The sequence below is a fragment of the Larus michahellis genome, chromosome 7 (genome assembly GCF_964199755.1).
Source record: "Larus michahellis chromosome 7, bLarMic1.1, whole genome shotgun sequence".
Lineage (NCBI taxonomy): Eukaryota > Metazoa > Chordata > Aves > Charadriiformes > Laridae > Larus > Larus michahellis.
In genome coordinates, this window is record NC_133902.1 from 37,248,504 (window position 1) to 37,276,129 (window position 27,626).

Here is a 27,626-nt window from a genome sequence, read left to right on the forward strand (position 1 = left end):
TATAAATCAACCAAATTCTGTAAACCCCACTGTAGTCTCGTTAATAAATAGAGACGAGTAGGGGTCCTATCACTCCCTTTTCTGAAAACCTTTTCTTTAAGCCCTTCACCTATCAACGTTGAATAGGCTCAGTTACCAAAATCCATTGTAGACGTACACGTGTATTTCAAACACATGAAGCTCTCCAGTGCTTGGTGTTGCCGATGAGGAGGTGCTGGTTTGTGTGGCCAGGGATCTCACCCACAGCCACCTTTCATCTCGTCAGTGCAGCTCTCTTAGCTGGCACTGAGTCAGAGGAGCTGATAAATGCCACTGCCTACTTCTGAGCTGGCACCAAAGCTCCTCCAAAAAAACTGGGAGATACCTGGTGGATCTGCTGCACTGTGGGAAGACAAAGGAGGAAGGGAAGAATGTAAGGTCAGTGCAAAAAGCTGCTTTTTCATTTGCATTTATCTTTGGTTTGAGCTGTGTTGGCTTCTGCCCTACCAGGCTCTAGGGTTACCCAGGTGCTTTCAATCTGGCTAGGCATTGCTTTACCTGGAGTTGCATTGTGATAGTTTTTCAGGAATTGCTATTTAAAACTTAAAGACTTGGGGAAAACACCCTTTGAAAAAGAAACTTGCAACACAGATGCATGTATCGACCATTTAAATGGTCTTAGACCCCTTCCAGCTTTGTAGTGCGTTCAGTATAATTCACTGCCAGGTTGTGCCCAGCGCCCAAGTAACGAAAAGATTTGTTAGAGCAATGGCATTAAGCATCGTCTGGGAATCCAGGAGGTGAGCATGAAAAGGCTGCTTAAAATAGATAGCTTGAAAATGCTTGGGGTTTTTCCACAAGCTCATGAAGGTATTGCATGAACTAGCTTCAGATTTATCTCCAGGTTGGAGTGTCCTTTACAAACGCGGTGCAGCTTTTTCTTCTTAGCTTTCCCATCTTATATTTTACTTTTCCCATTTCCGTTAGTGAATTCTCTGACGCACTGTCTTGCCTGTGCTCGATGCAGTCTGCTTTCCCATCACCCTTCTCTTTGGCCATCACCTGAATACCTCAATTGCACCATCTTTTAGTCCTTGGTCTCTAGGGTCAATGCCCTCAGAGGGTGCAGTCCTGGCCCTCCTGATGCCAACAGCAGAGTGCCTGGGGAGTGAAGGGAGCCAGAGTTGCACCCAGACAGGTCAAGAAGAGCGTGGCCAGCAGGTGGAGGGAGGTCATCCTCCCTCTCTGCTCCACCCTGGTGAGGCTGCATCTAGAGTGCCGTGTCCAGTTCTGGGCTCCCCGGTTCAAGAAGGACAGGGAACTGCTGGAGAGGGGACAGCAAAGGGCTACCAAGATGCTGAGGGGACTGGAACATCTCTTATGAAGAAAGACTGATGGATTTGGGTCTTTTTGGTCTGGAAAAGAGACGGCTGAGGGGGGATCTCATCAACACTCATAAATACTTAAAGGGTGGGTGTCGGGAGGATGGGGCCAGGCAACAGGACAAGAGGTAAGGGGCACAAACCTGAGCATAGGAAGTTCCACCTAAACATGAGGAGGAACTTCTTTACTCTGAGGGTGGCAGAGCCCTGGCACAGGCTACCCAGAGAGGTGGTGGAGTCTCCGTCTCTGGAGACATTCCAAACCCACCTGGACACGTTCCTGTGCCACCTGCTCTGGGTGACCCTGCTCTAGCAGGGGGTTGGACTGGATGATCTCCAGAGGTCCCTTCCAACCCCTGCCATTCTGTGATTCTGTGAGCTATGTAATGAATGACTTGCTGCTTGCACTCTTTTTTTTGTTTAAATTCAAGGCTAGTTGTTGACTCTGAATATATATGTCGAATATATACACATGCACCATTTGGCTTTAAATGTATAAAGCCTAATTGGAGTCCCCATAGGTATGCCTGGAAGTCAGAGAAGGCAGAACCACTTTCTTTCCTTTAATATGAATGATTTAGCCCAACCTGGTGCGGTCCCATATGGAGTTCTGCATGGGGTTCTTTTGAGCAACAGGTACTTTGTCAAAAGTATTTGTCAAAATGCATGACGGCCCCTGAAGATGAGTTTCCTTCAAAAGTAAATTAACCTCAGAGGCGAGGTTACTGCAGAGCTTGCGCTACTATCAATGAACTTGGACTGGAGAGTTCTCCTGGACAGCCAGCCTTACCATTGGGCTACAAGCTTCTCCTCAGGTGACATTTACAGCGCTTGGCTTTGCCCAGCAGCTCCTGATGAAATTTGAGGCTGTGAATCAGACATGGGAGACCTCTACAGAGCTTTGCAACACGATCTTATTTAACTGAACTTTGGCTAACCCAAAGGCAGTCAATTAACCAGAGCTCTGTTCTCTTCCTAGAACTGAATGTGGTTTGGGGGTTTTTTTGTGGGTTTTTTTTTTTCTTTGCACTCACCTACAGCAAAGCGAGGAACTGCCAGATACATTCTCAGAGGCTGAATACCTGAAAGTGTCAGTGCCAGGGTTTGTCTCAGAGGGGAAAGCCAAATTTTTCAGTGGCAGAACATGCCTACACTCAGTCAAAAGGTGTGATTGCAGCTGGAGCCAAGCTCGGGGACAGGCAGCAGCACGGCGCTCAGCTCCAGGCTGCGTGTCCACGGATGTTCTCAGAGTCTGGTTTCTTACGAGCCCCTTTGAACTCCGTGCAGTTGCAAATTGTGCTGTTTAGTGGTACTTGAACTGGCTACGTGAAAGCCAGCTCCGGTAAGCTCCTTGAGCTGTGTTCGTGCCGCCCGCTGCAGCATAGGTGTGCTCGGCTGGTATTTCAGAGGAACGATTTCAGTTGGAGTGCAGGCCCTTTAACGTCAGGATCTGGGAATAGCTCCTGCCTTCACTGCTCATTCAAAGGCTTTGGATTCTCGTCAAGACCTTGGATTTGCAACTTTATGCTGTGGTTTCAGACAGATATTTCTTGCAAGAAACCTTACTCCTTGGGGGAAAAAAAATAAAAAACCAAGCCCTTTTGTTATGTTTTTTGGAGCTTCTGGCAGAAGGGAAAGGTAGATTTACACATTTGTCTATGTCTCTTTTGCTTGAGTGAAAAAAGGTCTTTTGTCCCCAGGTCTGCATAGCTTTGGAGGACCTGCTGTTTTCCTCCAGTGGAACATTGGCTATGAAATCATAACTCTCCTTCCAAAAACATACCCGGGCAACTCTGGAGCATGAATCAAGGTCTCCTACGCTGTTGTCATGCCATAAATACGTGGTAATGCAAGGGGATTTAGCTGCCTGACTCCCACGTTCAGATGAAACAACACTACTAAATACCTACGTATCGTGCTGAATAATTATGCCCAAGTGTGTGCTAATAGCCTTAATTAGCATGTTGTCAAATAATGTTCATGCAAAGACTTCAGTACAAACTATTTTATGAAACATGGTGCCTGCTAACAGCTTACTCCTTCTGGTTTTTAATCCCAAGCCCTGGAGTCATTTTAGCAGCAATTATAAAAGTACCCAGTGGAAAAGCTGCAATTTGGTCCCTTCCTAGATCACATTCCTGCGCCGGCACATCCATACTCAACTGTCACCTCCTTCTCTCACTCTCACAGCTTCAGCCTACAGACATGTTGGTGACTAATTTCTTTTCCGGATCTGTTGAGGCTTTCCAGAGGAAAGGATCTTTGCACGTTTGGTGCTGTCTCAAAGCAGCATCTTGGATTTTCATTTCTTAAAGCTCTGTGGCTCCTGGTAAAACACACACTGCCTTTGTCTAAAAATGTTCTGTTGAATATAAACTGCCATAGTGGGGGGGGGGGGGAAGAAAAAAGAGCTTTTTTCCATATATCTGGCAATTTATTTATTTTTTTTTAACCGAGAGCAATTTTGTAACCTCTGCTGCAGGCCTTGTATATGACACCTTGATGTTGAAACACCAGTGTACCTGTGGAAACACAAACAGCCACCCAGAGCATGCGGGGAGGATCCAGAGCATTTGGTCCCGACTCCAGGAGACGGGTCTCCGTGGCAAGTGTGAGGTAATAAAAACACCAGTGGAGGGGGAGACGAGGTGGTGGGCCTGGGAGAAAGGGAGAATTTGTATTTGTCTGGCTGATTCGACTGCTGGATTATGAGCATTTTTGGGGCTGATTTCTGGTCTGGACTGTAGTGTACATACCAAACCTGCAGTTCAGGCTGTTGATTGCTACCTGGATGTGCAAACTTTATACTGCATTGGGACTTGAGATTTTTATAGCTCCAGCTGTTGGCAATGTTTTGCCATATGTGGCCTGAATTTAATCCATTCCTAGATGACTGTGCCTTCCTAGATGCTTGTGCATCTGTCAGGAGTACTTTTCTAGTGATCTGATTTCATTGCATTGCAATGACTGTTAGAAATTTCATGAAACATTGGAGAATGCCCTTGCCCAATGTTGCAGTGGAGCTGCTTCTGTAATTTTTAGTCCTATTCCCTGTAAACTGGAAGTCCCTACCAAGCGCTGGGTTTTGAAGCTGCCAAAGCTGAGAGCAAGACATGAAGTAAGCGTGTTACTTATTATCACTCCAATCATAACAACAAAAGCTGTGGAGCAACGAGTGTGTATTTCTGTGGTTTAATAACTTTTTAAATACTCTTTGATAAGTAATGGTCAACCTATAGTGAAGATACTGTAAAAAGAATGAGGCACTATTCCATCACAAGAGGTTAAATTAACTTTATTGGACATGAATGTTTTAAAGGCAAGGCAAGCTAAGATAAAAGCTTAGATTCTAAACTAAAAAGCCTAAAGATTAAGAATAGTAATGAATAATAATTCTTATTCATAGCTAATAGCAATGATGATCAATAAATGGTACTGTGTGTTCATCAGTTCTTTGAGCATCCGAGGGGACTGAATCACCCAGTGTATTGGAGTCATGGCAGCATCAGGCTGGACGTATTTTCTGAGCAATCAGAAAAGCCATCCACTTGGTGGCAGCATTGCCATTGCCTAAAGTTCCCCATCCGACCCTTATTTATCCCTGAAGAAAGCAAGGAAGAACTTCAAACCTTAAGACCCACTTAATTGAATTTTGGGATTATTATTTGTGACCAAAAAAAAACAAACCCCAAACAAAAAACCCCCACCCCAAAGTAACAAAAGCCCATGAATACCCCACTGCTGTCTAGCTCCTCTCTTTAGAAGTAGGAGTTAAATCCTGCAGTGCTAATTTCCTTGTCTCCTAGATCTGGGTTACAGATGTTCACTGCTGTGTGAAGTTCTTCATTGTATGATCCCAGGTTATTTTCCTTCATTTAGCATTTTCTGTTGCTCTCACAATTGGAGTTCTTCTTGATGTTCACTTGCTTTCTGCCTGTGTTCCCTTTCTATTGGTGACATTCAGCCTCATCTTGACTATTCCTTTTTCTGAAAACAATAAATATGTGATGTTAGCTTACTGCCTCAATTCCAGATTTTTCTTGGCTGATGGCTTTCTTCAAGGTCTGACCTGCCATTTCAGGATAACCAGCTGCTCTAATTGCACTAGCTTCTCTCTCTGAGTAGCTTTCCTTTATGTCCGCTGTGCCCAGACCTGCGTTAAATTTTCCTTCTTTGTCTTAACTTTTCTCATTGGTTTGATGGGCACAACCTTTCCCTGTTTCTCTGTCTTCTTCCTACCTCCTCACTTCACTCTTCTGCTCTTGATATGGATTTTTTCGGGAGCCACTTGTCCACTTTCCACTCTCCTAGCCTGATGTAATTCTTTTCCGCATTGCAAAGCCATCTGGTCACTTCCCTGCCCTTCGGAGTCTCTCTGAAGCTCCTCAGTTGGAACCTGTCAATGAGCAGAGTGGAGGACCAGTATAGGGTTTTCTTTCAGTGAAGACTACCTTCACATGAAGGTGAAGGCATGGCAAAGGAACAGCTTTTTCGATATGAGTGATATTTGCTGGTAGGTCGGAGCATGGGCGTGAGCTGCTGGCATTGCCTGGGACGGTGGACTTGTGTCCTTACTGCAAGGGAGGGCACGCTGTAGACTTAACATGTAGAAATCTTTGTTCTGTGGGATGTATTCCATCATATGTTTGATTTGAAAGGAATTTTGAAGTGTGGCCTAATAATTAGGATTACTTGTAATAATTATATTACTTTTTCAAATCCCTGTGGCCTATGCCAAAGCTCCATGCGGGACAGCATGAGCTGTGCCCTCTATCCCCACCCACAGTAGCGTGCGCATGATGTACAAAACTTTCTAACTGAGCTGTTTATATGAGGATGGTGATGCAGCCTGTTATGTATCTGCCATTTTTTTAATGGATTATAACTACTCCATCTGCATAGCAGCCCTACAGGCACTCGGAAAGAAGCGAATATTTTCAGCTTTAGTAGTAGGTCTGCAGCGAGTCAGCAGCAACACCTGGATTATAGCACTCAGAAATTTGCCAGGCTACGCACTTCATTTTTTGCTGAGCTCCTGTTTTATTCTATGCTATGTTTTTAGCCGGTCTTGCTGACTGACGCATCTGTGCACGCTCACTTTTATCTTCCTGCTTGCAGGTCTGTTGTCCTCTGCCTCAGACGTTACGAGTAAACTCAAGGGCCTGATGTGAAAATTGTTTGTGATTAGGTAGTTTAATCCATTTCTTACAACTCATATTTGTAAAAGGGCAGTTTGAACTTTGATGCTGCCTTATCCTCATGTTTCCCCTTCCTCCCTTTGCCGTCATCCGGGTGTGGGTATAGTTTGATTCTGTTGGTTGCAAGTAGTTGCTCAACACAGATTAAAACCGCAGCACCCTGCATAGTGAATAATCCCATACACACTGTGTGGGATCAGACGAAACTCCGCTGGATCCCTGTCCGCCTCCAGGAGGAGTTTAACAGCTCTTGTTCCCCCCATGACTGCACGCTGGAAATAAATACCAGCTCTGCTTTCTCATGCAAGCTCAAACAATTCTCAGTGTCTGTCTCCTGGAAATGTTCTTTCGGTGTTTCTGTTGCACACATGCCCTAAGCCAGAAAAAGGCTCTCAGATAGATATTTTTATCATGCATGCAAACAAATACTTGCTTTGAAATTTCAGAAACGAACTAAGTGAAAACCTGTTTTCATCAAGCAGCCGAGAGGCTCCTAGACAACCTGCCAAGTGCTGAGTTCCTACCATTTCTCTCGAAGGCAATAGAAGTGATGCAGAAGGGGCACGAATATTTTTAGAACAGCAAAAACCGCATCACTTCCCCCCAGCCTCTCATTTTTCAACAGTGAAACAGATATGTATGTGCTAAAGTTGTCTAAAGACTGTTTTATGTCCAGCTGAGGGGAAAATGCGCACCAGATTTGTGGTGTGATAGGTGAGAGTCTGCCGGAGTTGCACAGGTTTAAAGATGACCCTTTGGAGTGAAAGCATTTGTCCAAACTTAACGACAGCTGTGGTTTAGGGTATTGCTTGTTTAATTAAGTTAGCTTTATAAAATATGGCAATTACTCTGGTGTACGTTCAGGATTTAAAAGCAACAATTATACTAATTGAGGCAATCTCAGTAAAAGACTCTGCCCCCCCAGATGAAAACCCGCAATCACAGCGTAGAGTAATCCTCCCAGCCTTCCTCAAGAACGTGAGGAAATCGATAGGTTTTGCTGTGTGTTTCGGAGGTAACCAAATCCCCGGGCTGCTCAACTAGGATGGGGGAGAATGAGATCCTCCGTCTCCAAGCACATCTTGGCAGCAATCCCGCGTTGTTTAAAGCATGAGGACTGTTAGCTTGAAGGTTAATTGCAGCTGGGGAGGGCTGACATGAAAAACCAGACCCTGGGCTGGGCCGTGTGTCAGAGCAGAGCCGTGTCCACGACGTTCCTGGCACACCATTGGGCGGGTGTCTGGTCAGAGCGCAGGATGGGTCCGGGCGATGAAGCCTCTGGAGATCCTCTCTGTGCCCAGGGTTTCCCATTGCAAAACACTGAGGGCCTGCAGGAGGTGGTGGTGGTGGTGCCTGGGAAGCTGATCTCTGGAGAGAAGCTTTATAGCTGTTTTCATGACTTTTTGCGGCTTTTATGGGGCCACAGCTGGGACAAGATCTGGCTTGCGGTCTCTCAAGGTTCATACCCTGTCCTTTTGAGACATCATGAAGTGAAAGGGTGAATAAAATGCAAACTAAGAGACTGGTGGGGTTTTTTGTTGTTCAAAATGCAAAGGAGAAGCTAGCTCCAAGGAAATGGATGAAGAGTGGGTAAATGGATGAAGTGATGAAGTGTGTAGTGGATGAAGGACATGTGTAAAGCAGTGGGAGAGGAGAGGTGGTGGGGTGTTATGAAGATCAGGTTTTGTGCAGAGAGTTCAGCAACGGGGAAGGAGGTTAGACAAGGGAGTCAGGGAGAGGGTGTGATATGGAGTGGGCAAGCTCAATAGGCAATTTGAAGCCTCAAAGATAAGAGTATCATGACTTGAGAGGTCTTAGAAAGTGAAGAACTGCTCAAATTAGGAGCATGGATGGCAGACTGAGCTGTCGTAGACCGAGATACAAGTCGTGATGGGTCTGTAGACAGGAGTGAGGGACGTATTGCGTTCTCCAACTTTATTTGTGGGGGATCTCTGTGTCTTTGCGTTGGAGGCTAGGACAAAGCTCATGGCACATGAGCTGGGAGATGAGAAAGGTGCAAAAGCATCTCAGGCATAATCCTTTTTCACCAGGCAATGTTTGCTGTGATGTTTGTGATATACGTTTGTTTCAGTAAGTACTGGCTTCTTCCTTGAATGTGTTGTATTTGCAGCACAGAAGGAAGTTCTCCATCCACTTGTAGTTTCCATTCGGTTATGGATGTCACGTGGAGGGGAGGGTGGCGCTGATACCCTCCTGAAGAGCATGGAGCTTGGATGTCTTGGTAAGGCCACGTACTTTAAACAGGAGCAGCCCTTCCCTGTCCGGGGGAGCTGAAGCTGTTTGCATCCAAGGAGGAGCTGGTGTGTTATTGCAACGGGCTGCTGTTCTCCTGGTGTCTTCACATAAATCCAAGAAGTAGAAAACGCTATTTCTGTATGTCCCCTAAATGTAGCAGCTGAAAATGGGTCAGTACGTCTTGTTCAAAGGAAAAGAGTTGGCATATGGGTTAGAGGGAAGCTGTAAAAGCCTGTAAGGGCGGACTGAGGCAGGCTTACCATGAATAAAAAGGGAAGACAGGATAAAAGTTCAAGGGGGATTTGCCAGATATTTCCATCCCTTCTGGGTCTAGCATTTTTGTGATTATTACCCCTTTAATGAGATGCTGTATTTTTGCCTTATCATTAACCTCAGGAAATGCTAGGTGGCGGACCAGAGCACAGAGAAAATGAAAGAGGAACTGGAGAGCAGAAATGCCAAAATCAGGAGAGGCAGAGTGCACGAGCACTCCTGCCGTGCTTTGATTTCTGCTGCCTTATGGTTTTACAAAGTGATTTCCTGTGCGCTTCGCAACACGTGATGGAGGCTTATGCTAAAGGTTTCAGACAAAAGAATCCCTCGAGTTTGTTCGGCGGGCTGTGCTTCAGAGGTGGGGTCCCTGGAGCCCCCATGCCCCTGGCATGCTGCACCCCAGGGTGCTCCAGCTGAGCCAGGCTGCGGCCAGGGATGGCAGTGCGCTGTGCAAGCAGGCGCTGCTTGGCTGGAAGTACCCAGGCCTTTGAAGCGTCTTCTCCCTAGCGCTCTCCTGCAAAGTAGGCGGCACACAACAGTGCTTTCCGAGTGGGAGCAGCTCTCAGGAGCGAGTGGCACAGTTTGACCTTCTCTTCAGATCCAGCTTTCCATTTAAAGTCTATAGTTTTTAGGAATACGTTTTTGTTTCACCACCACCACCACTTTTTTTTTTTTTCCTTTAAGTTATCTTTCTTTTTTTTTTCTTTTTTGATCTCATTAGAAACTCTGCTTCTTCAGGAACGTGGAAGTCTTAAAAAGCCACTGGCTTTGGCAAAGCCAGGGTGAAGGCTGTGCAGGAGGTGCATGCGATCCCGTGTGGGCTGTGCAGCAGGATGCTCGCTGCTGAGGCTCGCGTCTTGGGTGACCCTGGGACCTCTACAAGAGATTTTCAGAACTTTCCAGTATTTTGCTGTTAACTATTTGTATTTTAGTATTGGTATTGCAGAGAGGAATATTCCTGTTGTTCCTTCTGTAGGGAACAACCCCCCAAAATGACAACTCCTTTTAAAGTATTTTAGTCCAAATCATGACAAAAAATCGTGAAGTGATTCTAAGCCATATGAGATACTTCTCTTTTTTTGTTGGGTCTTTTTTGGTTTTTTGGGGTTTTTTTTGTTTGCTTTGGAGGGAAGGACAGTACTCGCATGGTTCTGAAGCAAAGCAATCCTTATTTCTAAATAAGTCGTTCCCCTCTCATGACCACCTCTGGACTTACCCCTAACCTCAGCGCTTTCTTGACTCGCTACATATTTCCCCTGCCAACATTTCGGAGGCAGTCACAAGCTGCCAGTTAAAAAGGTGAGGTTTTTTTTCCACTGCTGGGAATTGGTTGCCTTCTCTGGTATACCTGGTGTCCCCCCGGTGCCGTCTGCCTGCTGGGGAGTGCTTGCTCCCGTGGAAGAGGCCATGGCATGATTCTTGTGTGCCCAAGATTTAGCATCTCCAAGTAGCACTTTGTTCTTACAATCGTATTTTCCATCACAAACGGGTGATGGCAACACAAGATAAGCCCCAAGGTATGTTGGACCCCTATGACAAAAAATGGGAAAAGATCCCCAATTTGTCAAACGTGAGGTTGGGTCCTGCTGACATCAGTAAAAGCTTTGCCATGATCTTCAGCGAAGCCAGGGTTTTGGCTTTGGTGTGCGTCTGCCCTTCTGGGTTTCAGCTGGCCACAAAAGCAGGCGTGAGCACATTTGCTACAGTACTTCCAGCTGAACCTGCATCATCGTATGAGAAAACAATTTGCAACAGATAGAATCTTGTGGGATTTCCAAGATGAGTTTTAGAGCAGAAAGTTTGTAACTGACCCTTAATTGCTTGATGGTTCAGTTTGGAAATTTTTAGGTTGGCTTAATAATCGTGGTGGGGATGTCAGAGGGTAGCTTGGAGGGACATATTTTCACCAAAGAATCACTTTCTAATGACTTATAACTGGAATCCTGAATATTCAGTAGTTGAGCAATACCTGTTTAATTTAGCAAATGCTCTGTGGTAAGTATTTACAAAAAAAACCAAAAAAACATATATAAAGTCATCTTTAGATTTATTTGTCAAGCTAGTATTTTGAATAAAGGATTAAACCAAAATCTGTCTTACAGTTTTTCCACATAAGAACCCATTTTAGTTTTTTGCTCACTGTCGTTACGATTTGCAAAGGAAAAAAAGTTCTTAAATGAGAGTTAAGCAGTTAATCTGTGATTTCATCACCCCTTTTCTTTCCTCTTTCAGTGCATTCGTGGAAGAAAAGCAACTCTAGAAGAGCTACAGACAGTTCACTCAGAAGCCCATACGCTGCTGTACGGCACAAACCCTCTGAACAGACAGAAACTGGACAGCAAGAAACTCCTAGGTATCATTCCTTGTGGGGGGGGGCAGGGGGTCCCCTTCCTGACCTCCAGCACTCCCGCTACTGTCCTCAGCCCTGACTCTGGCAGTCACTTCGTGGTAGCAATATGAAAGGCAGGACATGGGGCTCCCTCTGTCCTCAGCTCTGGGCGGTTCCCAAGAGGATTCTTCCCATCTCCATTCAGTGTCTGCTTGAGAGTGGTACAAGATACATCTCCTTTCTTCAGGTAGATCCCTAAATCCTCGGTAGCTAAAACTTCCTTTCTTTGATGTCTTCAAAACCTAAAATGAGGTTTCCCTGAGGAGGAAAGGTAATTCAGAGGTTTTATTTTATCATAGAATCATAGAATGTGTTGGGTTGGAAGGGACCTTTAAAGGTCATCTAGTCCAACCCCCCTGCAATAAGCAGGGACATCTTCAACGAGATCAGGTTGCTCAGAGCCTCATCAAGCCTGACCTTGAATGTCTTCAGGGATGGGGCCTCCACCACCTCTCTGGGCAACCTGTGCCAGTGTCTGACCACCCTTATTATCCATTGTTAGGGGGGAACTGGAACACCCTACTAAGGACTTGGATCTGAAGCAATGAGCAGCTGCACAGACATGAACAAGTAGTTGTCAGTTTTGTATGGATAATCTGCAAGAAAGATGCAGAGGCCTCTTAGATAGTCTTATATTTGTTTAACGTGGAGTAAGATTATTTATTCCTTTCACTGGAGGCTGAATCTTCCCGAAACAGGACTGCATCTGACATAAAATATAGACGTTTTCCCTGCAAGAAGTCTAGGGGGTGGTTGTGCAGATAACCAACCTCCCCCATGGCAACCAAACCACATCAATTTTAGCACCTTACTTCCGTGGAGACATCGTCATCTCCCATTACCTTGTACCTCTTTGCGGCAGTAAGTGATAAGGCTGGAGGGACAGTTTGGGAACTTCTCTTGTGGGAATCAGCACAAAGACAGTTCTGAAACCTTGAAGCTGAGAAAGTTTTTGGGTTTAGCTTGACTTTGGATGATATAAAAAGAGGATTAACTTGATGGCCTGCATGATGTTGTAGTTGCAGCAAAAGAGCTGGAAAGATTTTGCGACATGTTCAGTATGTACATTAGATCCCCAAAGAGGAAAGCTATTAGCCAGTTGTTTGAACATGCAATTAGCACTGTATTTATAGCTAACTTACGACCTCTTTAAAACCCAGAGCAAATGAAAAGTAGACATCTTTGGCTGAATGATAGCACAATTAGTATGGAAAGTTTAAAGAATTTATGATGTCGTGTCACTGGTAGTGTAAAACTCTCGCCTTGCGGAAGGCGTATCCACCAGTCCAAAGGAACAGCATGTAAATCTTCCCCAGTAGATCTGAGAAGGCTCTTCATTTGCAGTTGCGCCACCTTCACACTGTCTGATTTCTCTGCAAATTCTTGAACCGTAGCACTGACGGTGTGTGAGGATGTGTGTCCTGACCCTCTGCTGCAGCGGGATCTGGGCAGCCCTCCAGCATCTGACCCGCTGGCTTTACCAGGCTGGAGCAGGCAGGGTTGGCACCCTGCCCCTGCCAGTGGTCCTCCTCACCTGCACGGGGGGGCTGAGTGGGCAGTGGGTCACCTGTACCCTATGCAAGATACATGGCAAGGGTGGCTGGTGAGAACACTGGGTGTTTTCTGCTCGTTCAAATGTCAGATGCTCTTGAAATACTTTTCCGCTCCCCTTTTGACTCTTGGCACAATCTGTATAAATAGTTCCACCAAAACATTTGGAGATACAGTTTATTTGGTTAGTATCAGATTTGGGGATAGCCAGGATTTGCTAAACTATTCCTGATGGTTTGTTTAGAAAACCTGAGGGAGGAGACACTCTTGCTCTGCCTGTTAGTACTTCTGGAGTTTTGCTGTGTGTCCCCCAATCACTCATTTTAAAATGTCTGTAGAGATCAAGTTTGTTCCTATAGTGAAGAGAAATAATTCTAATACCTGAAGGTATTCCAGTACAAAATGTTGCCTCTTTGGGTGTAATTTTGCAAAGAAGACTGGGTTGTCAAAGAGCTGCAGCCATAGGCAGGAGGTCAGGTCCCCAGGATGTCCTGTAGGAAGGACTTTCCAGTAGCTGTTAGCTGAGCTTAGGTGTTGTTTCCTAAGCCCAGTTGGCACCATTTTAGCCTTGAGCTGCCAGCAGAGGGACTTGCTGTCAGTTCACATGACCATCTTTGCCCAGGCAGCAGCGAACTGCCTCTTTCTGCTGCCCGGTTGCCCTCCCGTTGCACATGGAGCTGTGCGTGGGCAACAGCTGGCACTGACTCTCATGCTCAGCACGAAGCTTAGAGTAAGAGCAAAGAGCGTCACCACTCAGCATGGCTGTCAGTCATCCCGCTAGGCAGGAGAAAATAGATAGACGGCTTGACAGCCAGGTGTCTGGAGGGACAGCGTGGGGAGCCAAAATGATAAGAGGTGTGAACCTGACCGGCATCTCTCCATAGCACCCAGGGAGAAGTTCTCCTTTGGGAGCAGAGCAGGAAGGGTGATGCTGGCCCTAAAACTAGTTTCTTAACTTGATGGCTTCTGCAGTGTGGGACCTGAGCAAGGGTAACACCTGCTGATGGGTTGGGAAAACCTCCCTGAAAAACCTCAAAATGCGAATTTGTGTATAGAGATGAACAAGCCTGTAAGCGGCCCCTTCTTCAGCCGTCCTCTCCAGTTGAGAGTTTAAAGGGATTTTAAATTTACAAAATAACTTTGTGGGGTTCTTTTAACTATGTCTGAGGGTAAATGTATGGCAGGTTTGAAGTCTGAGGCCAAAGCTCCATGTGAGGCTCACGTACAAAAATGTGAGCTTGTTAGACCTGAGTGTCTTGACACGTGTATGCCTGCGATGGGGTGTGGAAACCCATTGCCTTTGATATGTCTGTGAGGAAGAAAAAGCATGAGAAACCTCAGCCTAAAAAGAAGAACTCCTAAAGCGGGGGGATGAAAACATGAGATATTTCTTTTTAAGCTTCTGCAAACGATAAGGAGGATGTCCCTTCATTTGGCAGTTCTTTAGGAGAAAGCGGGAAGGGGGTAAATAGTTCAGGTTTTTCAGAATTGCCACCACTGAGCTTTAAGTTACCTTCCCCAGAGGACCCTGAGCATCACAAAGATCTGTGTTGCGGTTTTTTTATCAGGAGGGTTTGAAGGTGGTGACCTTCAAGGCAGGTTGCACAACTCTACCCCTGGAAGTGTTGCTAAAACCCTTAAAAGTCTGAGGATGAAAAATACAAATCCCTCTATCATTTGACAGTGTAAAGCTTTGGAAACTGTTGAACAAGTTTCACCTTAGGCAAATAAGGCTGCTTTTAATTTGTGGAGAGCGACCATAAATTGTTGTCAAGAAGATAAATATCAAAATAATGGGTGGATTAGCAGTGAAAGATGTGACAGGAGGTCCAAGGCAGGATGATCTAAGAACTTTCATGTGGATCTAATCAAAGAGTGAATCTCAGATTAATAATGCAGATGCATTAACTCCGCTTTCAGTCACAGAGGTAACGTATGTGTCTGCAGTGTGTTTGACACCAGCATGGCCCTCAGTAACGTCTGTCTGCCGTCATGGCTAATTCACGCTCTGCAAAGCTGGTAGTTAGCATTTAAGGGAATTTATTCTTTCAGTATAGACATAACCAAAACAAAAACCTGGTTTGATGGAGAAAAAAAAAACCAACCCTCAATCCAGTTTATTTCACTGTTAGCTTTTGTTAACTTTAAATAAGTCTCAAGCAAATGAATCTCAGGCAGTGTACTCTAGGTCTCTTACAGTGTCTGCATGCACATATTTGCTTTTACCTATTTGCCTGTGGTGCACAATCACATGTACAATCGTGCATGTAGGTTGGTGATGGATGTAAGACAGTGTATTCTTGTTCCAGTATAAGGTTTATAAACTTGCAGAATTTTGAATGGAGGACAGTGGGCTCATATGCAAGCCCAGAAAGTGATGTTACAATTCCTACAGATGCAAAATTAGCCCTACAGATGGTTTTCTCCATTTTTCTCAAATTCTTAATGTTGGGTTTGCTCTTTCAGTCAAAACGCATATTCTGGTGTATTCTGGGTTTTGTCTTCCTCTTTTATGAAGCTCATGCGCTCCAAAGTCTTCTAGTAACTGTGCAGATGACTGATAATTAGAGTGCTTTTATGATTTACTATCCTTCTTCAGTTGAAAGGGATTAAAATTTTCATTTACAAAGACATAGAATCATAGAATAGTTTGAGTGGGAAGGGACCTTTAAAGGTCATCTAGTCCAACCCCCCTGCAATGAGCAGGGACATCTTCAACTAGATCAGGTTGCCCAGAGCCCAGTCCAGCCTGACCTTGAATGTTTCCAGGGATGGCACATCTACCACCTCTCTGGGCAACCTGGACCACTGTTTCACCACCTTCATTGTAAAAAATTTCATCCTTATATCTAGTCTGAATCTTCTCTCTTTTAGTTTAAAGCTGTTACCCCTTGTCCTATTGCAAGAGGCTCTGCTAAACAGTTTGTCCCTATCTTTCCTGTAGATCCCCTTCAAGTACTGGAAGGCAGCTATAAGGTCTCCCTGGAGCTGTCTTTTCTCCAGGCTGAACAACCCCAACTCTCTCAGCCTGTCCTTGTTGGGGAGGTGCTCCATCCCTTGGATCATTTTTGTAGACCTCCTCTGGACCCACTCCAACAGGTCTGTGTCTTTCCTGTGCTGAGGACTCCAAAGCTGGATGCAGTACTCCAGAGGGGGTCCCACAAGAGTGGAGTAGAGGGTTAGAATCACCTCCCTCGACCTGCTGGCCACGCTTCTTTTGACGCAGCCTAGGATGTGTTTGGCTTTCTGGGCTGCAAGCGCACATGCCAACTCACGTTGAGTTTCTCATCCACCAACACGCCCAAGTCCTTCTTCTTGGGGCTGCTCTCAATCCCTTCATCCCTCAGCCCGTATTGATACCACGGGTTGCCCCAATCCACTTTCAGGACCTTGGCCTTGTTGAACTTCATGAGGTTGTCACGGGCCCACTTCTCAAGCCTGTTAAGGTCCCTCTGGATGGCATCTCATCCCTCAGGAGTGTCAGCCACACCACTCAGCTTGGTGTCATCCACAAACTTGTTGAGGGTGCACTTGATCCCTCTGTCTGTGTCAGTGATGAAGATATTGAACAGTACTGGTCTCAATACGGACCCCTGAGAGACACCGCTTGTCACTGATCTCCATCTGGACATTGAGCCGTTGACCAGTAACCTCTGGATGCAATGAACCAACCAATTCCTCATCCAGTGAACAGTCTACCCATTGAATTCATATCTGTCCAATTTAGAGAGAAGGATGTTGTGGGGGACTGTGTCAAAGGCCTTACAGAAGTCCAGATAGACAACGTCCATAGCTCTTCCCTTGTCCAATGATGTAGTCACTCCATCTTAGAAGGCTACTACGTTAGTCAGGCAGGACTTGCCCTTGGTGAAGCCATGGTGGCTGTCTCGAATAACCTCGCTGTCCTCCATGTGCCTTAGCATAGCTTCTAGAAGGATCTGTTCCATGATCTTCCCAAGCACAGAGGTGAGGGTGACAGGTCAGTAGTTCACAGAGTCCTCCTTTCTACCCTTTTTAAAAATGTGTGCAATGTTTCCCTTTTTCCAGTCACCGGGGACTGCACCTGATTGCCATGACTTTTCACATATCATGGAGAGTGGCTTGGGAACTACATCAGCCAATTCGCTTGGGACTCGATGATACATCTCATTAGGTCCCATAGACTTCTGTACGCTCAGGTTCCTCTGGTGGTGACAAACCTGATCTTCTTGTACAGTGGGAGGGACTTTTCTCCCCAAGTCCCTCCCTTGTGGTCCATTTGCTCAAGAGTGTGGGGAGAGAGGTTGCAAGTGAAGACTGAGGCAAAAAAGTACCTCAGCCTTCTCCTTGTCCAGTGTAACTAGTTTGCCAGTCTTGCTCACCGGGGGAGTACGCTTTCTTTGACCTGCCTTTTCTGGCTGACATACCCGTAGAAGCTCTTATTATTAGTCTTTGTGTCCCTTGGCAAGTTCAGCTCCAGTCGTGCCTTGGCCTTCGTGACCCCATCCCTACACAACTGGGCAGTGTCCCTGTACTCTTCCCAGGATACCTGTCCCTGCTTCCACTGCCTGTGCATCTCTTTCTTGCCCTTTAGTTTGACCAGCAGGTCTCAACACAGCCATGCCGGTCTTTTGCCTTCCTTTCCCGATTTCTTACACCTGGGGATCAAGAGCATTTGCGCTCTATGGAGAGCATCCTTAAAGATCTGCCGGCTCTGTTCTGCTCCATTGTCCCTGAGGGCAGTTTCCCAGGGAGTCCTATTGACTCAACTCCTTGAAGAGCTGAAATTTTGCTTTCCTAAAATTCAGGGTCCTGACTTTACTCTTCCCCTGAACCATATCCCTCAGGACTGCGAACTCCAGCAGTGCATGATCACAGCAGTCCAGGCTGCCTCCAATCTTGGTGTCACCGATTAGCTCACTTGTGTTGGTGACCATCAGGTCCAGTATCGCATCCCCTCTGCTGGGGCTGTCTTATTACCTGGCTTAAGAAGTTATCTTCCATGCACTCCTGGAGTCTCCCGAATTATCTACAGCTCACCATGCTGCTTTTCCAGCAGATGTCGGGGTGGTTGAAGTCCCCCAGCAGGATGAGAGCCTACGAGCGCAGTGTCTCCTGTAGCTGGAGTAAGAAGGCTTCATCAATAGGCTCCTGTTGATCAGGCACCCTGTGGTAGACACCAACCACAAGGTTCCCTTTATTGCCTCGGTCTCTAATTCTTATCCATAGGCTTTCAACCTGCTCATGGCTATTCTTCAGAGACAGCTCTTCACACTCTATCCTTGTCTTGATGTAGAGAGCAATGCTTCCCATCCGTCCGTGCCTTTCCCTTCTGAACAGCCTGTAGCCATCAATAGCCGTGCTCCAGTCATGGGACTCATTCCACCAGGTTTCAGTAATGGCAACCAGGTCGTAGCTTTCTAGCAGCACGGTGATTTCCAACTTGTTTCTTGCCCATGCTCGTTGCATTGGTGAGAGGCGCTTCAGCTGGACTCAGCCATGTCACCTTCTTAGAGAAACATCCCTTAATTCCTTTGGGGTGTTTCACTGGTGTGTCCGTCTTGGCTCCTATTACCTGAGCGCTCCCCTATCTCATGTCCGTAGGACTTCAAGGGTGTTGCAGTGTAGCCAGCACTTCTCAACATGTTAAGTAGTTGTTGGTAGCGTCTCAGTCATTTTTAATCAGCTTTACTGCTTGAAATGTAGGACAGCACACAAACCTTGCATAAAAATAAGTGATTTCTAGAAGGCTTTTATATTGGAAAGGCTTTTGAACAAGCCCAAGTGGGTGGATAGTGTGTATATGTGTTGTAATGTAACAGGGTTGGCTGTGTGTTTTCTGAAAATTGCAAGAAAACCCTGGTCTGTTACTGTGTTTGGAAAGATTACAGCGTTGCCATAAAATTGGACTAAAATCTGGTGAACTTTGGCTTTTTGACTTACAGGGTATGTTGGGTTTTTTTTTCCTACAGGTTCTTTAACTTCGATGTTTGTCAGGCTTCCTTGCGGTGGTGTTGGGGTGAGTATGCTCTTTAATGTGTAAATAATGTCCTGTTTGTTCTCCCAGTCCCATTGGTAACAAAAATTCTTGCTTTGCATTCCATCAAGTGGGTAATTGCAACCAGATGTTACCCATAAACAGGGTCTGCCTGGGGTGCGGGGTTGCAGCGACAGCCTCACGTGCCTTTCTTCAAAAGCAGCGTGAAGATTTTTAAACTATTCTGGAGAGACGAAGTGTGTGTGACATTCATAGGCATGTTTCGTCTCTGGCTTTTAGGAGGAGAAACCTTATTTCCCAGGCAGTGATGTTTAATGGCTTAGAGGTTACTACATTTGAAAGCAACCCTTGAATCCAAAAATGCTTTCTACGTAGAAAGCAAGATGTGCTTTTCATGCTGCCTGTGCTGCCTAGGTGTTTCATCTTCAGTATTTGTACTTCAGAGCTGCCTGTCTCCTAGTGCAGGTGGAAAACATATTAATAAAATAGTGATATTGAAGGACAATATTTGAGAAGTTCCTGTAAATAGTAAGTTGCTGTGTTTGTGTCTGGGCTACATTACTGTCCTCAAATGAAATGTCTCACAGGTTACACAGCACAAGAGAATTGCAGTCTTAAGTATTTGGCATCTTTCGTTTCTTGAGCTCCAGGACAATCACACGTGAATTCTGAAGGAGGTGACTAAAACACCCTCCATCCGTCGTGGAAAAGCTGAACATTAGTTTTCGTCTGTCAAGATTCCATATAATAAAAAGGCTTTTTTGGTTGTTGTTTGTTGCCATAAGGCTGAAAAAAAACCCAAATACGATTCAAATACCTTGTTTTGAAGCTTTGCGTTGTTTTCCTTTGAAGCCTGAAAACTTGAAAGTTTTCCTTTCAAGTCAGACTTTCTGCTCTAAAGTTTCTGCGGAGGGTGACAGGACAGAAAATCTTGGAGAACAGGAGGGGAAAAGAATGAGAAGAGACAATAAAAGGCATTGTGCTTGAAAATTCACAGTGGTAGTTCTTATGCATAATTGTAGCTCGTGAGGTTGAATTTAGAGGTCTGGATTCTGTTATGGAAATGAAACAAAATTGTTTTCTTCCTGAGTCTTTGCAAAATCGCTGCTTTGAAAATTATCCGTCAAAAAAAAAAAAAAGAATAATCGGCGTTTATTCATACCGCCACTGCTGAGCACTCGTAGAGATATTTTATTTTGTATTGTAAATATGCTGCAGTCTCCTAATTCATGGCAAATTTTTGGCTAGAGTTTAAAAGGTTTGGATTTACTCTGCCCTGCAGTCAGGCATGCCATTCAAAGCGAAAATTATCATTTGCAAATGAAGACTGAATGGTAACAAGTAGAGACAGTGTCTGAGCCTCGCGTGGTCCCAGAAGTCTTGCATTAAATCCTAAATCAAGGCAGGAAATGCCACAGTGCTGGCATTATCGCTACACTCGTAATGAAGATAGCGTTTGCAGTTAACTTGCTGGTCGGTTGTCTCCACAGACGCTTAAATATTCAATAAAAGATTTGCTAACTTTTGTACAGTGTTTTATCAATCCCAACAGATATTTTCATGTTTTTGAGGAAAACCTTTTTAAAGCCAGTGATTTATTAGTAACCAACTACAAGACAGTCAGATTTTTCGTAAAAATGAATTTCTCGTTTTGCTTGCTTTTCCTTTCCCAGTTACCTTGGAATACGGTGCCAGCTATTTGTGTAGTTCTGCTGTAGTTCTGGCTGACATAGGAAAACAGTCTTCACTGCTTTTGGGATGCATTTCTAATGAGTATATACACCCCAGCCATATATTTGTAGGGAAAATGAGGCCACAGTACAGATTGGTTATAGCATATTAAGTGCTTTGCGCTTGTAGGTGCTGTGAATGGGTTTAAGCGTAGGCCATCTCTTTTGGGGTAGGAGATGACATATGGTGATCTCACATGGTCCTTTCAACTCCACTTTCTACTGTCTTTCAAAGTGGGAGATTTGTCAAGAAAGCCGGCTTAACAGCACGGTATGTTTATTGAAGAAATAAAGGGTAAAACTGTCGTCATTGTTAGCGTGCCAGTTCTGTGAGACAAGTTGCTCTTGATTTGATTTGCTATGGGAAATTGTTGGAAGAAGCCCTATAGTGGGATCTCAGCTGGGGCCACAGAGCATCCCTTTCATTAGCAGATGAAAACCAAGTTATTTTCTGTGTCAAAGAGGGCGACGAGACATATTTGAGATGCATATAATGTTATTTCTTTTTTCCTGAGGAAATCAGAAAAAAAGATTTTAAAAAAGCCAGAGCCTAAGGTAAATCATCAGTTCTGAGGAATTTTCGTGCAAGAGGAGCTGTAGTGTAAATCTGAGAAGTTTCGCCGTGTGAATGCTGCTGGGAGATTGAGTGCTTGTTATGGTGTAATGAAATTATTTCAAATTGTTCCAGCAAGAGACCTTAAGAGGTGTTTTTCTGCTGTTGCTTGGCAGCCCGTGTTCAGACTGCAAGGTGGCCATAGAGCTTTTTTGAGTGATGGAGTTTTATTTAGACTCTCCCTTGTTCGGCACTGCCAGGTTGGCAGAACATTACTCATTGTTGAACAGTAATCAGTCTTTGTTTTATCCTTTTCGTACAAATTGAGAAGGTTGTGGAGAGGCAGCCCTGGTCTGTAAGAAGTTTGTGTGGGCTCCAGTGATTATTTTCCTGATGGTGAAGGAACATCAGGTACACATGGTGATCAGAACACCTCTAAGACATCGTCTTGACCACCGATGGTTTGTAGCCCTGGTTTGAAGAAGAGGAGATTTATTTCAGCAGAGGTTTTGTTTTCGCTGACTTTGTCACTTAATGATAAGTGCAGTCTAGGGGATGCTTCATGGCTCTTTGCGTTCAGCTCACCACAAGGTTAGACAGCTTTCCAGCTGGAAGATTTTCCCCGGAGAGCTTGCTACTGGTCTGCCAAATGCTTTCCACAAGGGAAGAAAAAAAGTTTGCAAAAATGAGTAGGATAAGGTAGGACCAATCCTCTTTTGGTTTTACTAGTGGTTAGAAGATTAGGAAATAGTGGATAGAATTACAATCTGTCAGAAATCTGTGTATTCACTGAAATGTTACAGTGCAGCATGTGGGTCATAATCGAGTGTCCTTTGCTGATGGTATTAAATTTATTTGGAGTCATCAAAGCAAAAGCTGCCTGCAAGGAAATATGGATGGTGTCACAATAATGAGAAATTAAATAGTAATGTAATAGTAATATAGCATGTTAAATTCAGCGTTGGATGCAAAATAATGCCTGTGGGCAGAAGTGGGGCTGGCCTGGAGCAGGTGAAAGCTGAATGATTGCTGTTCCTTATAATTCAGGAGCTGATGATGTCAGATAAAATTATGTCTGGAAAGCTTGAAACCAAATTCTTTTTCTGCAAACAATTAAACAGGGCAATACTCTTCCGTAGGGGATGTTATGTTGATTAAAAGAATAGATGGGCCTGAAAGGCGAGGTAGAGCAATTTATGAGGGAGAAGTCCACAAAGAGCTGTTAAGTGCCAAGAAGTATGAAGTCGGAGCTTGGGCAACCATGAGTTGTTCTTACCAGCAAGCCAGACAAAGAGTGAAGGAGCAGGAAAAGGTTTAGAGCAAATCTCTTCATCACATAACACCTTTCAACCTCTCTCTTTAAATTAAAAACGAAGTCACTGTGTCTTGAAATCAATGAGAAAAAAGGTAATTTCATTCCCTGGTGCTTGGAAACTCTTTTTGGTTATTTTTTTTTTCCCCTCGTTTGTTTGCATTATATGAAGAAGCCTTCACATCGCCATAGCTGACGCTAACAAACCTTCTCCCAGCTGCAGACGTCTGGTTGTAGCAGCAAAGGGAAGAAAGCACAGAAGTACTTACATCAACAGATGTGAGCTCTGGTTTAAACAACACTAAGTTATTTCTGCTCATCTTCAGCAGCATCTGCAAGTGCAGTGTGCAGTATTTTTACCTCGGACATTACCTTCGCTTCTCTGCAGCACACGCTCTATTCTTAGCGTATAACTTACATGCACCAGAGCATTACCTAATCCAGGATAATTAGAAGAAGATTTTGGAGAAAGGAGGTTGAGCTTTGAAAATCTGCAAAATAGTTCCAGCATACTTGCATGCAAATTCTTCAAAACACTTGGAGACTTGATCTAATGATAGCTAATAACTTTGTTTTGTGTGTAGGATTTTCTTTTTCTGTGCACACTCTAAAAATAGCTGAAGATCTAGGTCTTTAAAAAGTGTTTTTAATGTTTTTGATCTCTTCCAGAGTATGTCATTCTATTTTTGGTTATAAGGTCTCGATTAGAGTGTACAAAAATCTTTACCTGTGCAAGCAAAGTTACATTATCGCAGAGCAGAGACGACAAAAGGACTTCTGTGGAATGGAAATGAGAAGAAACTAATTAGCAAGTCTCATAAGAACAAAATGTGAGCAGAGTTATTTAATCAGTGATTTAGAGCAGTAGGAGACGCGGTTAGGTAAAGACAACTCGCTGGCAGCACAGACGATGTGTGCCACTGTCACCTAAGCCTGATGATGAGCAGTGACGAGGGAAGAGCAGAATTCCTTTGCTACCCTCCGCTTTGCAGAGTCTGGAGCTGCGGTACAACTTGTCTCTACCTGTCCCTGTGCCTAATTTCTTATCTGCATAGCTCTTCAGCTAAAGAAAAGATTAGAATAATGTCACCTTTTATAAGACGCTCTTTCACTTTGAAATAGCTGCACATTAGTCTATAGTAGACTATATGGTGTGAGTAGGAACCTCATCGTGTTTATTAATAAAGACTTCAAGTTTATAAGGAAGGAAAAACTTTTTTGGGTTTTACCCTGAAACATCTTAGACATTCCTCGGAGAAGAAAGCCTGTGTCAAGCTGTTTGACCCTTCCTCTTCTGCATTCCCTCATCGTTTTCTAATAATGGTACATGCTGCGGAGGTTAAGAGCCTGCCGCAGGTCCCAGGTGCTGACTTCCCTCTCCCCACCTCTAAAGGAGCCCTCTCCTACAGGCTTACCTAGGACAAATAGCAGCTGCTTTATTAGAATGAGCAAGACATTAATATTATTCTCAGGAAGATGAGTGTGCTGACCAGGACAACTGCTCCTCATCCAACAGTGGCAGATGTGGAAGACTCAGTATCTCTGACGCAGTTGTATCCTCCAGCTCGGGAGAAAAAAGAGAAATATACGCTGTTGGATCAACAAAAGGCAAGAAATATGCTTCCTCTCTCCGTAAAGTCCTTCCAGATGGTAAGGCTTGATGTGCTGTCCCAGCAACAACTCCTGTGATGGCAGCTACATCAAAGAGCTCATAGGCAGGGAAAGCCAAATAGCGTCTCCCCTGTAATGAACTTCAGAATTCAGGAATGACGGAGAGGTCAACAGCAGCCCGTGCATGAAGCAGCAGCAGCTTCAGAGACAGAGAGCAGTCCAGCTCAGGGCCACATTAATAACATTTTCCACCATGGCAGAGTCCACACCCCTGCTGCAGAGCACTGATGGCTTCAGTGGGACCGTTCAAACACTCCAGTCACACAGATGATGAAGTGCTGCCTTGGAGTAGGGCCCAGTGGTCTCCAGACATCCGTTACGGGGAGGGTGGCTGGGTGTTAAATCCTTATCTTGGAGATGTTTGCACGTGGGATGGAGCAGTGGAGAGCTTGTGAGTGGCAGCAGACATCTCTGCGTCCAGTCCTCCTGCTGGGGAGCTGAGTGTGGGGGCATGGCAGAGTCCTTGAAACTGGCTTCTAAATCGCAGGTGGAATGCTTTTTTTCTAAGCACTTAATTTCTCGCTGCAGAAATAATAACTCTTTAAAACCACCCTGTCTTGCCCTCTTTGTTCTTCTTGAAATGCTACCCACACAAGCCCAGTTTCTGCAGGCATCAAAGGGCCCGAACGTGGTGGTCTTTGGCTCAGGCATTGGGGACTTCTGAGTCTGGCATGACCAGACGTCTGAGGAGACCCGAGGGTCTGTTGGTCCCTTAGGTAAAGCCATGCTTAGGATATGTGAATTTTGGGGGTTTTGTATTTTCATTCCTCTAATGCTACATGGTGAATGAAGATGGCCCTCTGCAATTCTGTATCGTGGAAGTGGCCTGGTGTGGCAGGCTGTGACAGGGCAGAGGGGGAAGCTCTTAGCTGCTGGTATCCTGCAGCATTTTCTTTCAAGACCAAGAAAGATGGGTTAGATATGCTCAGTCCAGACTGCATGGTGCAGCTGTATCTCACTTGAGCTAAGTGAGGCCAAGGGCGTGAGGAGGTCAGCTCTTAGCAAAAGGCAAGCAGATGTTCTTTGTTGTTTAAACCATGAGTGTCTCCCACTAATAGATACTCTGGGGGAGAGGATCTGAGGATGAAGACTGCTGGATCCTCCGAGAGAAAGTAGCAAGTGTCATCATGATTGCAAAGCAGGTTGACCATCCCATAACACTTTTACAGGCATGCTGATAAGAGGCCCAAAGATGGACCCTTGCAGAACACTAGCGCGCTAGTCGGTGGGGAGGAGAAGTAGCTTGGTCTTCTTCCCATCTTGCTAAAGGCTTTTGGAGGGATGTGGTCAGATCAGTCCCGTCTCCTGCACATGTGCAGTACTGATCCAGGACTCATGGAGGTGTTGTGCATAGCTCAGACCCCATGGCGCTTCTGTTCCTATTTGGGACCCCCCAAATTTATGGGGGCCCGGGGAGCTCTTGTACCACAAATAGTCACTGTAGAGCTTTTCCACTGATGGGGTGGCTTCCCCCAGAGTCTGAGACAGTGCACATATTGGCAGCATTACCACACAGAGATGGCTTTTTGGTATTCTCTGAATTCTGTCTTGGTTTACTGTGACTTCAAAAGTATCCTCAAGGCAGATGCTGCCAGAAGGCGTCTGTGATAACAGGCCTGGGACAATTTCCATTGGCTTTAGCACAGCCATGAAAGAGGTGGATCAATCTCACGTGGGGTGACTTGCATCTCGCCGCAGCTCAGTGAGCAGGCTGATTGCCAGACAAAACAAGTAATCTCTTTCTTTCCTTCTCCTTTGCCATTGTTGGTATAAATGCGCTCAACGCAGAGTAAAATGTGAAAAATAGCTGGTGATCCTTCACATGGAGAAATGTTACATTTATCCTATGATGTTCCCAGGCAGCCAGGCTGTCCTGACATGGGACAGTCATAGAATCACAGAATGGTTCGGGTTGGAAGGGACCTTAAAGATCAACTAGTTCCAACCCCCTGCCATGGGCAGGGACACCTCCCACCAGACCAGGTTGCTCAAAGCCCCATCCAGCCTGGCCTTGAACACCTCCAGGGATGGGGCATCCACAGCTTCTCTGGGCAACCTGGGTCAGGTTCTCACCACCCTCACAGTAAAGAATTTCTTCCTAATATCTGATCTAAATCTCCCCTCTTTCAGTTTGAAACCGTTACCCCTCGTCCTATCTCTCCATTCCCTCATAAAGAGTCCCTCCCCATCTCTCCTGTAGGCCCCTTTTAGGTACTGGAAGGCTGCTATAAGATCTCCCTGGAGCCTTCTCTTCTCCAGGCTGAACAACCCCAACTCTCTCAGCCTGTCTTCATAGGAGAGGTGCTCCAGCCCTCTGATCATCTTCATGGCCCTCCTCTGGACCCGTTCCAATAGGTCCATGTCCTTCCTGTGCTGAGGACTCCAGAGCTGGAGGCAGTACTCCAGGTGGGGTCTCACCAGAGCAGAGCAGAGGGGCAGAATCACCTCCCTCGACCTGCTGGCCATGCTTCCTGTGATGCAGCCCAGAATGCGGTTGGCTTTCTGGGCTGCAAACAGTCCCCGCAGTCTGGCTTTTTCAAAGGCTGTGACTGGCAAGAAGCAAATAAACTTTGCTTTCATCGCTGTGTGCAAGACGGATGGGGGTGCAGCAGAGGAGATCCAGAGCTTCAGCCTGGAAAAAGCCCCCCGGGAGTTGTCCTTCCCCCTCTGCTCTCCACAGAGTCGCTGACTGAATGGCAGTAAAAAAAATGAAGCGGCATTTCATCGTGTGTCTGCAAGCTAATCTTGTCTTCATATGGTTGTTGGGATGAATGTGGTAAAAGCCAACACTTCTCACTTTTTGTTTAAATTAGGACTTGATCTCATATAATAACGACATGAGGATGTCTACAGAATGCCTTGCCTTTGGCCTATTTGCACATTTTCAGGGGGAAAGTAAAGAGGATGGTGGTCCTGTCAAAGATTTAGCATTGAAGTAAGAGTCTGTAGCAAGCAGGTAGATGTCTGCTGTTAGCTTTGATGAGCGAGGGTTGATCTTATGGTTCCCCAGGGAAGATGCTGTCAGCGTCACCTTACCATGGCAGTCCTGGGCAGGCATCTTTTAAACATCCTTCTTTATTGTGTTTTTATTATTTTATGGAATCATCGAATGATTTTTGTAAACCTTTTTTCTTCCGGGATCAGTTTCCTCTGACAATTAAAGAGAAATTCTGATACGGTGGTGTTGGTTGGAGTATTGGTAGGAGACACATGCAAATTTACAGTGCTCGAGATGCTGAATTTGCTTCTCTGTTGTGGCACTGGCCCTTCAGCATTGCAGAGCTGTTGCAAATGGTCATCTCTTGAGGGTCGTTTGGCTGGATGGACACTTGGTAGTGGTGATGTTACAGTCATC

General features: G+C 45.3%; 1 protein-coding gene across 17 annotated transcripts in view; it reads left to right on the plus strand.

The window, feature by feature from the left end:
• The window catches only part of HDAC4 (histone deacetylase 4), a 262,543-nt gene that overhangs the window by 208,989 nt on the left and 25,928 nt on the right, over window positions 1–27,626 (plus strand). For all 17 annotated transcript variants that reach the window (XM_074595478.1, XM_074595482.1, XM_074595480.1 and 14 more), the window contains 3 exons: window positions 3,844–3,977; window positions 11,321–11,441; window positions 18,980–19,026. In XM_074595478.1, the coding sequence (XP_074451579.1) occupies window positions 3,844–3,977; window positions 11,321–11,441; window positions 18,980–19,026 (302 nt within the window). The remainder of the gene's footprint in view (window positions 1–3,843; window positions 3,978–11,320; window positions 11,442–18,979; window positions 19,027–27,626) is intronic.